The sequence below is a fragment of the Podarcis raffonei genome, chromosome 14 (genome assembly GCF_027172205.1).
Source record: "Podarcis raffonei isolate rPodRaf1 chromosome 14, rPodRaf1.pri, whole genome shotgun sequence".
Taxonomy (NCBI): domain Eukaryota; kingdom Metazoa; phylum Chordata; class Lepidosauria; order Squamata; family Lacertidae; genus Podarcis; species Podarcis raffonei.
This window is the reverse complement of record NC_070615.1, coordinates 14,937,105-14,951,152: the sequence shown is the minus strand read 5'-3', so window position 1 is coordinate 14,951,152 and position 14,048 is coordinate 14,937,105. Positions and strand designations below refer to the sequence as shown.

Sequence of the window (14,048 nt, the reverse complement as noted above, 5' to 3'; positions counted from 1 at the left end):
CAATGGGACCCCCATTGTTCATCAAGGACCAACTGCTGAGATGACCAAAGGAACTGGGGCTTCAGTTCTCGTTGCGCTGACTTCAAAATACTTGGGCCTGATCCAACTTCTCGCTGAATGAATGGAAAGATTTCAAGGGAAGCTCAAAGGAGCCCTTTGTGAAGAAGCTAAAAACAGCCACCTCCTGCACAGTTGTGTACAAAGGGCAGCAGACTCGGAGGAAGCCTCCAACCCACAATGTAAAAGTAAACACATTAAGGGACGAGCAGAGTAGCCGGGGACCTCAGTTTCCAGCTTTTTCGTCCTTTAGTAGCATAGATGTCCTTTTTAACTGCAAGGAGAAAGTGCTTTCCTTTGGTGGCGGGTGCACGGTGTTTGTGTGTGTGAGTTGTCAAACCACAACAAAACCAACCCATCGGAACTGGCAAGTTATTTCTTGGGAGGTGCCAAATCTCTGCTCTCAAAATCCCGAAACTGTTCCTCTCAACCGCTTTGCAAGGAAGACAGATGGAGGTGTGAATAAATGAAAAGGGCAACTGCAAAGCGAGGAGAGACCTAAAACGGCACTTATAAGAGAATGTTGTACAGAAAAGAAAATAAGACTTTTTTTTTAAAAAAAAAAGGCATGAAAAACCCAGCAGCAAATGTGATTTATTTGCCCTTATCCAACGGCTGCGTCGTACCCTTACCCTTTTAAAATGTGTGCATACAAAAAAACGTTTTATATATGGAGGAAAGGTGAAACTTACGGCTCTCTCTAAAGGACAAGAGGCAACATGATGGAAGTGTGCAAAAATTATTCACGGCCCTGGAGGAAGAGAAGTTTTTCCCCCTCTCCCATGATACTAGAATTCAGGGATGTCCACTGAAGCTGAATGTTGGAAAATTCAGGGGACATAAAATAAAGCACTTCTTTATAGGGTGCATAGTTAAAACGATGAAATTACTGGTAGCCACCGACTTGGATGGCTTTAAAAGAGGTTTAGGCAGATTCATGGAGGAATAAGGCCGTCGCTGGAGCTGTGGACTAAACCTCTAAGCCTCTTGGGCTTGCCGATCGGAAGGTCAGCGGTTCGAATTCCCACAACAGGGTGAGCTCCCGTTGCTCTGTCTGAGCTCCTGCCAACCTAGCAGTTCGAAAGCACACCAGCGCAAGTAGATAAATAGGTACCACTGTGGCGGGAAAGTAAACGGCGTTTCTGTGTGCTCTAGTTTCCATCACAGTGTTCTGTTGCGCCAAAAGCAGTTTAGTCCTGCTAGCCACATGATCCAGAAAGCTGCCTGTGGACAAACGCCGTCTCCCTTGGCCTGAAAGCGAGATGAGCGCCACAACCCCATAGTCACCTTTGACTGGACTTAACCATCCTTGGGTCCTTTACCTTTACCTACTAACCACAATGGCTATATTCCATCTCCACTGGCAGAGTATGCCTCTGAATCCCAGTTGTTGGGAATCTCAAAGAGAGGAAAAGCTGTTGTACTCAAGTTGTGCATCTTAGGCATCTGCCTGACCCCTGGGAGTAGAGGACACCAGACCAGATGGGCCACCCAGCAGCCCCTTCTTTCTTAGGGAAAAGATCTCTTCTTACCAACAGGCTAGCTTTCCACAAACTAATACATGGCCATTTAGATAAGGGCCATTCACAAACCTACTTCCAGGATGCTGGACTAGATGGGTCATTCAGCGGCAGTGTCCTTTTGCTCTCATGCCAAGAAGGGTGGGACAGGGGCGAAGCAATGGTGGGGGCATAACCCTGTGGGCATGGTTTTGAGTGGGGCGCAAACCACCTTCATTCTAGAATGCAGTAAAGTCCCCTGGAAACTGTACCAGTTTCTCTCTCTCTCTCTCTCTCTCGCTTAAAAAACAACATTTGTTTTGCATAATAATACAGTGGTACCTCGGGTTAAGTACTTAATTTGTTCTGGAGGTCCGTTCTTAACCTGAAACTGTTCTTAACCTGAAGCACCACTTTAGCTAATGGGGCCTCCCGCTGCCGCTGCGCGAATTCTGTTCTCATCCTGAAGCAAAGTTCTTAACCCGAGGTACTATTTCTGGGTTAGCGGAGTCTGTAACCTGAAGCGTATGTAATCCGAGGTATCACTGTAATAATAATAATAATAATAATAATAATAATAATAATAATAATAATAATACACTGGCTCCTTGGCTAGAAATAGGGAAAATCCTGAAAGATGTATAGGAGAAAGGATTTGCCTAGATGTCATTCTGCTCCTCAGGAAGCAGCGTGAAATTTGCAGGCCAATTAGCTCCCAAATTAAGTAATAAATTAACATCCACTTGCAGCTTTCGCATCTCCTTGCCTTCCCCGGAGAGCCTCTTACCCCATTCTCTTCAAGCGCTGCCAGCGGCTTGTTGATACTGTTGACAAACTTGTTGACGTGCTCAAAGTGCTTGGTCATTTCTGTGGCCAGGACCATGTCGATAATGGCCTGCCGGAGGGTTCGGTATTCATTCCTGCGTAAAGAAGGACCGTGTGGGATATGCATGGGCTCAAGGCCATCTTGTCTAGATTCTGACTGAAAAGGTTTCTGATTGGAAACTTGGGAACAATCCGAACAACACGCTGAGCTTTATAGTTTACTAGAGCTGTCAACCAATTAAAAAAAATTCAGTCTGTTAATCCTTTGCATTTTGAACCACTTAACCAACTGATTTGACTTTAAAAGGAACTGCATTCTAACTAATTCTCCGGATAGTTTTTATTTTTAAACCCTATTTCAACAACAGAACCAAAATAAGACTCAGAACAACAGCACCAGTAATTCAAATTCAAATGCTCCTGAAATTGACGCCTTTTGATCCATCCACTAGAATTTTAGTGGATGACTCGAAAACTATAAAGTAAGTTGATAAATCTAAAACTAAATTTTGCTGCTTAAATGTGCAGGCTGTCAATGAAGCAGACTTCTCAAGGCTATAGAACTCCAGAATGCAGGTGGGGAATATGTGTGAATGCCTCTCTCGCCATATCAAAATTTCCTTGCATGTGGAAAGTTAGCACATGGGGAGAACCCTTTTCCTGATGTTCTAGCTTTCCACATGCAAGCAAGGGTGGCAGTGTTTTTCACTGGGCGGCAGTTCAAATATGTGATCCTCCCCTTCATTAGGGAGAGGCATAGTCCCTAAAGGTCTGTACCCAAGTGCTTTTTCCAGACCATCTGAATCAGCCCTTAGGTTTATGAGATCTTAGGGAGCTGTTTCACAACCCTTCCTAGTAGACCTCCAATATGTATATCACCCTCCAATGCCATTTTTTGTCTGGTGCGTTTCCTTGTCGTTTCCTTTTCGAAAACATCACTTCAAGGTATGTAGAGACTCTAGCCTAAGCATGACAGATCCCCCGTTTTGAAAACTCACCTCTCCATGTTTTTAAAAATATTGCATTTATCGTCCCGCGTGGTGATCTGGAAGGCCAAGGCGGCATGATGGCTCTCCAACACTGCTGTGTCGTTGTACAAAATGGCCAGCTCACTTCCTGCATTGCACAGGAAGGAATTTGTTCGGCCTGGATGATCCACGTCATGAACAGTGGCAGCAATCAGAGCAGCAACTTCATCAATGGGATCCAAGGTTTGCTGTGTGTGTGTGTGGGGGGGGAACAAAGATGAGAAGGATGTTTAGTAAGGTTCCCAAGAGACCACTGGGCTTATCCTGCATCTAGAATGAATGTTTCTACTTTTATGTCAAACTCTCCCAGCTTGCAGAAAGCTAAGTCGTAAGGGAAATGCTTACTTCTAACCGACTTAACTTCTCCACACAAGGCTGTTTAGATGAGATTTAGTCATTGCTCCCCCCCCCCCAAAAAAATCCTAGAAACTTTAGTTTGCAAAGGGTGCTGAGAGTTAACAGGAGACCCCTTTCCCCCCTCACAGAGCTACGGTTCCTAGAGTTCCCTGGGAAGAGGGGCTGGTTGCTAAACCACTCTGAGAAATGTAGCTCTCAGACCTTCCACCTGTCCCTATTTTCCAGGGACAGTCCAGGATTTATAGAAGCTGTCCCAGTTTCTGATGTGACCCCAGAATGTTCCACTTTTCTTTAAAAAGGTAAAGGGACCCCTGACCATTAGGTCCAGTCGTGGCCGACTCTGGGGTTGTGGTGCTCATCTCGCTTTATTGGCCGAGGGAGCCGGCGTACAGCTTCCGGGTTATGTGGCCAGCATGACTAAGCCGCTTCTGGCGAACCAGAGCAGCACACAGAAACGCTGTTTACCTTCCCGCCGGAGCGGTACCTACAGTGGTACCTCAGGTTACTTAATTTGTTCCGATTCAAACCGCCGAACTTCTGATCAGCAAGCCCTAGGCTCTGTGGTTTAACCCACAGCGCCACCTGCGTCCCTGCCCATGAGCTAGGATGGCATTAAAAGAGATTTGGACAAATTGATGGAAGATAGGGCTGTCTGTGGCTGCTATAATAATAATAATAATAATAATAATAATAATAATAATAATAATAATAGTAATAAATTTTATTTATATCCCGCCCTCCCCAGCCGAAGCCGGGCTCAGGGCGGCTAACAACAATAAAACAATACAAAAGTACAACACAAACAACACTCTAAAATCATTCATTATAAAATTAATTAAATTCAAGCCACTGGCCACCATTGGGCCAGAGCTCCGCGAAGATTGCCGAGGGAGGGAGTCAGGCTGTGCCCTGGCCAAAGGCCTGGCGGAACAGCTCTGTCTTGCAGGCCCCGCGGAAAGATGTCTAGTCCCGCAGGGCCCTAGTCTCTTGTGACAGTGTGTTCCACCAGGTCGGAGCCACAGTCGAAAAAGCCCTGGCTCTAGTTGAGGCCAGCCTAACTTCTCTGTGGCCTGGGACCTTCAAGATGTTTTTATTTGAAGACCGTAAGTTTCTCTGTGGGGCATACCAGGAGAGGCGGTCCCGTAGGTACGAGGGTCCAAGGCCGTATAGGGCTTTAAAGGTTAAAACCAGCACCTTAAACCTGATCCTGTACTCCACCGGGAGCCAGTGCAGTTGATATAGCACCGGATGAATGTGATCTCGCAGCGAAGACCCCGTAAGGAGTCTCGCCGCAGCATTCTGCACCCGTTGGAGTTTCTGGGTCAGTCTTAAGGGCAGCCCCACGTAGAGCGAGTTACAATAATCCAGTCTGGAGGTGACCGTCGCGTGGATCACAGTGGCTAGGTCAGCTATGCTCTTCCTCCACTGTCAGAGGCAGTATCCCTCTGTCTGCCTGTTGGTGGAAACCACAAGAGGGGAGAGTGTTCATGTGACCAGGTCCTGCTTGCAGGTTTCCCATAGGCATCCTAGGGGTTGCTGTGAGGACAGATTGCTGGATTAGATGGGCCAATAGCCTCCTCCAACATCCTCCTCTGGTGTTCTTACAGTGTCAAAACCATGTCAAAAGCTGTAACAAAGGCAGCATTTTTTCATCTCCACCAAGCTAAGCAGTTGGCTCCTTACCTCTCTCGCCCTGACCTAGCCACTGTGATCCACGCAACAGTCACCTCCAGACTTGATTATTGTAACTACTCTACGTGGGGCTGCCCTTGAGACTGACCCAGAAACTCCAGCGGGTGCAGAATGCCGCAGCGAGACTCCTTACAGGGTCCTCGCCACGGGATCACATTCACCCGGTGCTATACTAGCTGCACTGGTTCCCGGTGGAGTACAGGATCACGTTTAAGGTGCTGGTTTTAACCTTTAAAGCCCTATACGGCCTAGGACCCTTGTACCTACAGGACCGCCTCTCCTGGTATGTCCCATGGAGGACCTTACGGTCTCCAAATAAAAACATCTTGGAGGTCCCGGGCCACAGGGAGGTTAGGCTGGCCTCAACCAGAGCCAGGGCTTTTTCAGCCGTGGCCCCGATCTGGTGGAACGCTCTGTCACAAGAGACTAGGGCACTGTGGGACTTGACATCTTTCCGCAGGGCCTGCAAGACAGAGCTGTTCCACCAGGCCTTTGGCCAAGGCACAGTCTGATCCCCTTCTTTGGTGATCCTCGTAGAACTCTGGCCCAGTGGTTGCCATTTGATTTTGAATTGATTTTAGAATATTGATTTTAGAATGCTGTGTTACTTTTATTGCTGTTAGCCGCTCTGAGCCTGGCTTCAGCTGGGGAGGGCGGGATATAAATAAAAAATTATGATGATGATGATGATGATGATGATGATGAACGCAAGCTGTCTAGTGTGCATGTATGCATAGGTATGTGAATTATGCAACACTGGGGCTTTGCATGTCAAAGTTGGTATCTCCAATCAGAAGAACCAAATAACAGATGATGGGGAGGCCCCTTCTCAGCCCGAGACCCTAGAGAGTCACTACCAGTCAATTCTGAGTTAGGTGGACAAACTGGTCTGGTCTGGTCTTGTAATGGACTGGTTGGGTGCAGAGCAGTGGAAGAAGGCATTAGCTGGGGAACCCCCCAGGGAAGAAGGCTTCGGGGACTGGTGGTAGGACCACAATGCGTGATCCGAGGGAGAAGAGGGAGCAGCCTGGGAAGAGGAGGTGTCGGAAGCTGAAGATGCAACAGGGTTTAGTGAGCGGGAAGAGGCTGTGGCAGAGGGCAGCCCAGACTCAGAGGCAGGAGAGGAGCGGGGCTAGGAGACAGAGATAAGACAGGCCACTGAAGAGTCCAGGGAGTCTTCCCCTCTTGCTACAACCAGCTCCCCTCCCTGCTGGTCTCCCAGAACGTGCAGAGCAGAGAAAACGAAGAGAGCAGAGCAACAAGATACAAGACGAAGGAGCCTCAGGTTGCTAAGGAAGGACCTGGAAAAGGAGGAGTTTTACGAGAGCAGTGGGAAGGCAGTTCTCGCAACTGCCTCATTGGGGCAAGACCCACTGGGAAGGGTTGCTGTGACCACCAGGACGGAGCCGTTTTGTTTCTTTGAATAAGGAGTTAACTTCGCTGATATTGGATGCTTTATTGTTGACCTACACCGGACTCCAGCTTCTGATGGTTTCCTATCAGTGAAGGCTGGCACATCAGGGCAAGTGGGGCGCTGCCCCACCAACCTCAATCTGCTCCCCACACCTGCTTGTCTTCTGACTTACATCTAGCCCGGGGTGGTGGCTCTGCCTGTCAGCTGCCTTCTCCTTAAGTCTTCCCTTGTGGAAGTCGGGATGGAGGGGAAACTGGAATTAGATAGCTCTGCCTCTGTCTGTCGTTAGCTCAGGCTCCGCCTACGGGTGGGTTGCCTGCCTTCCGCCCCACCAGCCCCATAGGCACCAGCCACCACTGGTCCCCCCCTTCCTTCCCCCTCTTTCCTGAGAAGCTGTCCTTACTTTAACCCTTTCCTTGGAAAGGAAATAGGCTGTGGCGTGCAGCACATCAGCGGAGTGAGTCGAGTTGTGGTAGGAGTTGGACGAATGATAGTTGGCTTCGATGACTTGCAGCCATGATCGCAGGGTCGACTCTGAGCAATTGAGGAACTCGCAGATCCGAAAGCGGGCAAACATTTTGAGACCAAGGTAAACTAAAGGCCTGAAGGGGTGGGGTGGGAAGAGAAACAGAAAGAAAGAAGTTCAACGAAATTGCCCTGAAAGGAGAATCACCGTCAACATTATCAGAATGGTAAAAGCTGGGGATGGTAACATAAAGAGAACCCTGCAGGATCAGGCTGATGGCCTGTCTACTCTCAAGGATCCTGTTCCCAAAGGGGCCAATGAGACACCTTAAAGCAGGATCTGAGCAAAAGAGCATTCTTCTGACTTGTGATTCCCCAACAGCTGCTATTCAGGCTGTGAGAAGTGAAATCAGAATACGAGAGCAGCCTCTGTCCAGCTGTTGTCTAAAGGCAGAAATAGCCAGAGAAATATTGCTGTTCATGTACATTTTATTCAGACGTGGGGAATACTGTCTTGGTTTTCCTGACTGTAATATTAGGGCTTCCGTCTTGTTTTCTCACATTCCTTACCCATTGCAGTACCTGTTCTGTTGCGGAACTGCAGCTTTTTGAATGAGATACCAGCATGATGCACTAAATTTCACTGATAGCAGTGGGTGCGCTGCAAAACAGCAATGGATGTCACTGGACAATGTCGCTATTCTCCTGTGCTTTCTGCACATGTATGTTTCTGTTCCTCCATGAAAACAGCAGGAAAAAACTACATGCTGGTATAATGCCCCAAATTTCATCACTTTACTCCTGTAATTTTCCAGGTTGAGGGGGCTACAAATGGATTTTTTTCTGGAATCCAGTGATATGGGAATGAGCGCTAAACACGGACTACATTTCACAAGTTTTCCAGAAGTGGCTTTTACATCATGTGAAAACTGAAATATAATGCAGACATGAACAGCTAGGGAGGTGTTGGAGAAATGGAATAAGTTGCTGCATGAATACAGTCTTGGTCTCAAAAATAATGCAATATCTTGAAATAAAACTTCCATTGTGCTACGACTGGCAAAGGGCTCATAAGTGAAACTTTAGGGTAGGCACTAACTACCAAGGTCCTGCAGGCTAAATCTGGCCTATAGGATGCTATCAGATAGCCCTGGATCAAGGGCTGGGCTCCCAGTAAGCAGAGTGAGATTGCCTGCCTCAATTGGAAAACCTTAAACTCTGTAAAAAAGTTTATTGTTGTATTCCTGCCACCAGGGTGAACTAGGGAGATGCCAGCTTGGATTTCTGCCTCATGCACCAAAGCATCTTGGGCAGCCTCAGCCTTTGACAACACGTCTCTAGCACATTAAATTATGCCAAGGCAGGAAGTGTCTATTCTGGATGGGAAGCAGAGGAAAAACAGGGTCTCAGCACAGCAAATGTCCTCCCCTTACTTCTTTGGGACTAGCTTGGCCAGGGTTTTAAAAGTCACATCGAGCATCACTTTTTTATGTTCCAGATTACTTATTTTCAGACTGCAACACAGTTTAGAACAGTGTTTCCCACACTTGGGTCCCCAGCTGTTTTTGGACTACAATCCCCATCAATCCATGACCGCTGGTCCTGCCAGCTAGGGATGATGGAAGTTGTAGTCCAAAAACAGCCGGAGACCCACGTTTGGGAAACACTGTTCTTTTTGTTTTACTTTCTTGACAACAAACCTTTTATGGGTTGCTGCTTCCAATTCAAAGATGTTGAAGTCCCAGTATTCCTCGTTTTCCATTGCTTCTGCTATCCGTGGTGGTATGTCATTAAGGGAGATGGGCGAAATTAAACTGCCTGGGACCTGATGAGTTTCTACGGGAGAAAATAAGACAGTGGGAGGAAATTATAAAGCATGACCTGGCCTCTGGCATCAGCCTGGGGATCAAAGGCTGCACCTCCGACTTCCTATAAATAAATTAAAAAACCCTGAGAGAAAGAGGAAGGCAAACCTGACCCCATCCATCAAAGAGAGAAGGCACATCTGCAGGGAACTCTGCTTCCTCCACCCTCCAACTGCTGGCTGTCTTCAGACCACAGAGTTGACAGGAAGCAACCTCTGTATCTGTCTGTCAGCCAGAAGAGCTCAGGACTGCAAGGTTTTCAGGGGCTGCCAACTATTTCTGGACCTCTGAGCACAATTGGTTTTTTGGAGTAAGTGTCGTGGGCTCCACACCTCCCCCCCCGAGAATTTCCCTCCATGTTTTCCCTAGATCAGCTCCCCGCAACCCAACCCCGCCAAGAGACAGAAACAGATAGTGCGCACAAACACCACTTTTCCAAGGGGTCTGGGTAAAAATCACATAAGTGTTGAAAGAGGAAGTGGGAAAGAGTGTCCCTCTTGCAACTTCCTTCTCTATGTATTTTTCGAGGGAGAAGGGGGAAGGGAGTGGAGATCTCAGAGCCCATGTGGGCAGCAGGGGAAGATTACAAGGCAGCCACAACATTCAGGGCACCATGTTGGCAGCCCCTGGTGTATACTCTGTAAACGGCTGAAACCTTAAAAATGGGCGCCTTTTAAGTTTTGTCTCCTATCTACAGATTGTGAGCCTGCAAATCACTTTTAATCTCAGCACAGGTGCTTCAGAAGTAATGAATGAATGAATAAAACCAATACAGATTTAACTGATAAAGCGTCCACAGGCTTTCTGGAATAAGCTCATTGCGGGCAACCGCTTCCCTAATTGTTAGTTATAGCAGTAATTGTACAGTCATACCTCGAGTTGAATGTGCTTCAGGTTGCGTGCTTTCGGGTCCGCTCCGCGGCAACCCGGAAGTAACGGAGCGCGTTACTTCCGGGTTTCGCCGCTCATGCAGACGCTCAAAATGACGTCATGCGCATGCGCGGAAGCAGCAAAACGTGATCCGTGCATGCGCCGTTGTGTCTTACGTTCCATTCAGGATGTGAATGGGGCTCCGGAACGGATCCAGTTCGCATCCCGAGGTACCACTGTACAATAAACTGTACACAAATTCTTTGTTTAAAATAATATTTGGTTGTTTTTTATAAAAGTTTATAAAATGCATTTTATAAAAGTCACCAATTCTAGAACAGATAAAGAAAATGCATACTTTGCAATGAGAAGACTTACGTTTTGCTGATAATATATACTCATTCCCTGATAATCTTCGTAGGCCATCCTATTTAAGAAAGAGTTGAAAATAACAAATGGGGGGATTATTATATATAAATTTACTGTTCCAGATGCACAGGGGGAAGAAAGTGCTTGGAGTACTAGGTTATATTCCATCTTAGCCCTACTCAGAGTAGATCCAATGAAATTAGGAGACATGACCTCAATTTTAATCGAGCTACTTTGAGTAAACCTTTGTCAGATGCAACCCATGCAGTGGAGCAGTCATTCTGGCTGAATTGGCCATATTTCACTGGTCCTAAAAGAGGTATGCTCATCATCAGTTGATTTATGGGTACAATATAAGATGCTGGGGAGGGAGGAATTCGATATAGCTGGCATTTAAAGCTGAATTTATGAGATCTGCACTTTCTGAAACAATATGAGAGCCGAACCACAGACATCTTTCAAAATTCACACTTATCCAGATTTTGCAAGGGAGTTCTCCAACCACACAACGTTTAGAAAAATGCGTATATTAGGGGAAAGTGTTCATAAAAAACAAACGTATTAGTGAAAACGACATACAAAAATGCTTTACATTAGGAGAAATTGCCTGCAAAGATGCAGACATTAGTCAAAATTGCATACAAGAATGTGTACATTAGGAGAAATTTGTGCTAAAATGCTGAAGGAATGAGGATTTTTTTTCAAAAAGTGGCTGCGAAAATGTAGAGAACTAAATTGAAGGCAGGGGAAAATGAGGAACCAAAAGAACCCAAATGGACAGATCCTTCCATCCCTAATGTTGAATTTAACCATACTTAGGTAAAGGTAAAGGACCCCTGGATGGTTAAGTCCAGTCAAAGGCGACTATGGGGTTGCAGCACTCATCTTGCTTTCAGGCCGAGGAAGCCGGTGTTCGTCCACAGACAGCTTTCCGTGTCATGTGGCCAGCAGGACTAAACCACTTCTGGCGCAACAGAACACCGTGATGGAAACTAGAGCACACAGAAACGCCATTTACCTTCCCGCCGCAGTGGTACCTATTTATCTACTTGCACTGGTGTACTTTCAAACTGCTAGGTTGGCAGCAGCTGGGACAGAGCAATGGGAGTTCACCCCGTCATGGGGATTTAAACCGCCGACCTTCTGATCAGCAAGCCCAAGAGGCTCAGTGGTTTAGACCGCAGCGCTGCCATGCTTACTGAAATGACACCTTCTCCCCAGAGTCACACTGTGGCTCAAGGAGCTCGTCCCTTGTGTGAGATTCTTGACAGCGGGACTGGGCAAGGGATGAGGTAGCCTAGAAACTAGCACTGTGGTTTGAACCCCACCAGATGAGTTGCTTTGCACTCCAGCCCACTGAAATCACTGGGGCTGAGATGAGTCGTGACTAACACAAGCTCCATCGATTTCAAAGGGACCTTAACGACAAGTGCACCCAACCTTCAGACTTCAAGCTGAGTGCAAAGGTAATACACTCAAGCTGCAGGAAGCTGCAGCTGGTCTGTCTGCATCTGGCTTCTATTTTAAGAACAATAAATCAATTAGTCTGGAGCTTTGTGACTTAAGAGGGGACAGCTGCCTGGCTCTTAACAGCTGCTTGACACTTCCTCCAAAAGCACATGACTGCAAAACAAAGCTCTTGTGCACCTTCCAGAATCAACAAGGGGGGTAGACTTGATCCACCACCATGAAAAACAGTTTCTTGAGCACTTTTTATCCATTAACACGCTTAACATGAATGCACTCCTCATTCACTGAAAGCCAGTCATCTCTCTTATGAAGCCCTTGTTTCACTAGAGAAGCTTGCGAAATTCAATCGTAGCGCATTCTGGTGTGAGTTGACCTATTTCTTCGCACACAGCCCAAACACCCCAAGACTAACAGTGCGGGTTGGAACCAAAGCAGCAAACCCAGGCCCACTTACTTGGGAGAAAGCCCCACTGAATTCAGTAGGTTTTACTTCTGAGTAGATATGCTTGACATTGTTACCCACCGGCTTTCATACTTCCCTAATCTTTGGACACAGTCCTCAGCTCAAATAATGTATCAAAACACATTTTAAAATGCATTTTTCCATAGAAAATCCATTAAGGAATGTGTATGTTATGAGAAGATGTGTTCAAAAACAAATCTTCAAATGCAACTTTACATGCATGTGTTTTTTAAAAAAATAATATCAAAAATATCATGGATTAATGCAGAAACGGGACCCCACCAACTTACGTGTGAACACATTTGAAAAGAACCCATGCTAAAAAAATATTTATTCATTCGCTGTGGGTTAAACCACAGAGCCTAGGACTTGCTGATCAGAAGGTCGGTGGTTCGAATCCCCGCCACGGGGTGAGCTCCCGTTGCTCGGTCCCTGCTCCTGCCAACCTAGCAGTTTGAAAGCACATCAAAGTGCAAGTAGATAAATAGGTACCGCTCTGGTGGGAAGGTAAACGGCATTTCCGTGCGCTGCTCTGGTTCACCAGAAGCGGCTTAGTCATGCTGGCCACATGACCTGGAAGCTGCATGCCAGCTCCCTCGGCCAATAAAGTGAGATGAGCGCCGCAAGCCCAGAGTCGGCCACGACTGGACCTAATGGTCAGGGGTCCCTTTACCTTTACTAACAACCAAACAATAAAGGATACATCTGCATTAAAAATTGAAACCCCATTTCACACCAGCTTAACTGTCATTACCTCCCCCAGAGAATCCTGGATACTGTAGTTTTGTGAGGTTGCTGGGTAATCTCCCCTAACCACGACCCGCCAAGCCACCTCCCCAAGGTTTCCTTGTGAGAAAGCCATGACAGTTAACCTGGTTAGGCTCTTCAGGATTGTTGGGCCTCACTGTCATGTGTTTTTTATCTGCCACGAATTTTATCTGTCATGACTGGCTTTGTTGAAGAAGTTCCAAAGGATTTCTGAGGCACCCCAGGGTTCCCCATAATATAGTGATTTTTTAAAAATAAAAAAAATACCATATCCCACCACACTGGCTCACTTAAGGTTCAGACAACATTAATCAAGAAGCAGATTTTACTTACTGTCATCAAACCTCCAACAAGGTCACTCGTATGTGGGTCTTCATCTTTCGTCCCAAGTTGTGGAGAATACAATTCAGTGGTCCTCAAGATCTCAAGAACTCGATCTAAGGCTTCAGCAACCGGCATGGGACTACTTTCTTGTGCAGCATTGATAATATTTATTACCTAGGTTGAAGGAAAGATTTCAACAAGCAATTCAAGAAGTCAGATTTGACTGTCAAAAGCACAGGAACATAGGAAGCTGTGTTAGAGTCAGAGACGATTGGTCATCTAGTTCCATATTGGCTATAGTGACCTCATTCAGACGTAATGCTAAACTATGGTTTAGACAAGTATCCCTTCCCCCAAAAGTGGAACCCTCTAGATGTTTTGGACTACAACTCCCATCAGCCCCAGTCAATATGGCCAATGGGCAGGGTTTATGAGAGCGGTAGTCCAAAATATATTGAGGTCATCACATTGGGGCATGCTGGTTTATTTATTTGAATCAATCTCAGTGTTTTCTGCTCTCCTCTGATTCACCCACAAGATCAGAAGCTTTCCCTTCCATTTTTAAATAACAGCAGTTTAGCG

General features: G+C 46.5%; 1 protein-coding gene across 6 annotated transcripts in view; it reads right to left on the bottom strand.

Annotated features, from left to right (window-relative positions):
- The window catches only part of PDE8A (phosphodiesterase 8A), a 167,501-nt gene that overhangs the window by 3,537 nt on the left and 149,916 nt on the right, over window positions 1-14,048 (bottom strand). For all 6 annotated transcript variants that reach the window (XM_053365110.1, XM_053365113.1, XM_053365109.1 and 3 more), the window contains 6 exons: window positions 13,476-13,640; window positions 10,451-10,499; window positions 9,038-9,173; window positions 7,276-7,474; window positions 3,380-3,597; window positions 2,344-2,476 (listed from right to left, as the gene is read on the bottom strand). In XM_053365110.1, coding sequence (XP_053221085.1) covers window positions 2,344-2,476; window positions 3,380-3,597; window positions 7,276-7,474; window positions 9,038-9,173; window positions 10,451-10,499; window positions 13,476-13,640 — 900 coding nt within the window. The remainder of the gene's footprint in view (window positions 1-2,343; window positions 2,477-3,379; window positions 3,598-7,275; window positions 7,475-9,037; window positions 9,174-10,450; window positions 10,500-13,475; window positions 13,641-14,048) is intronic.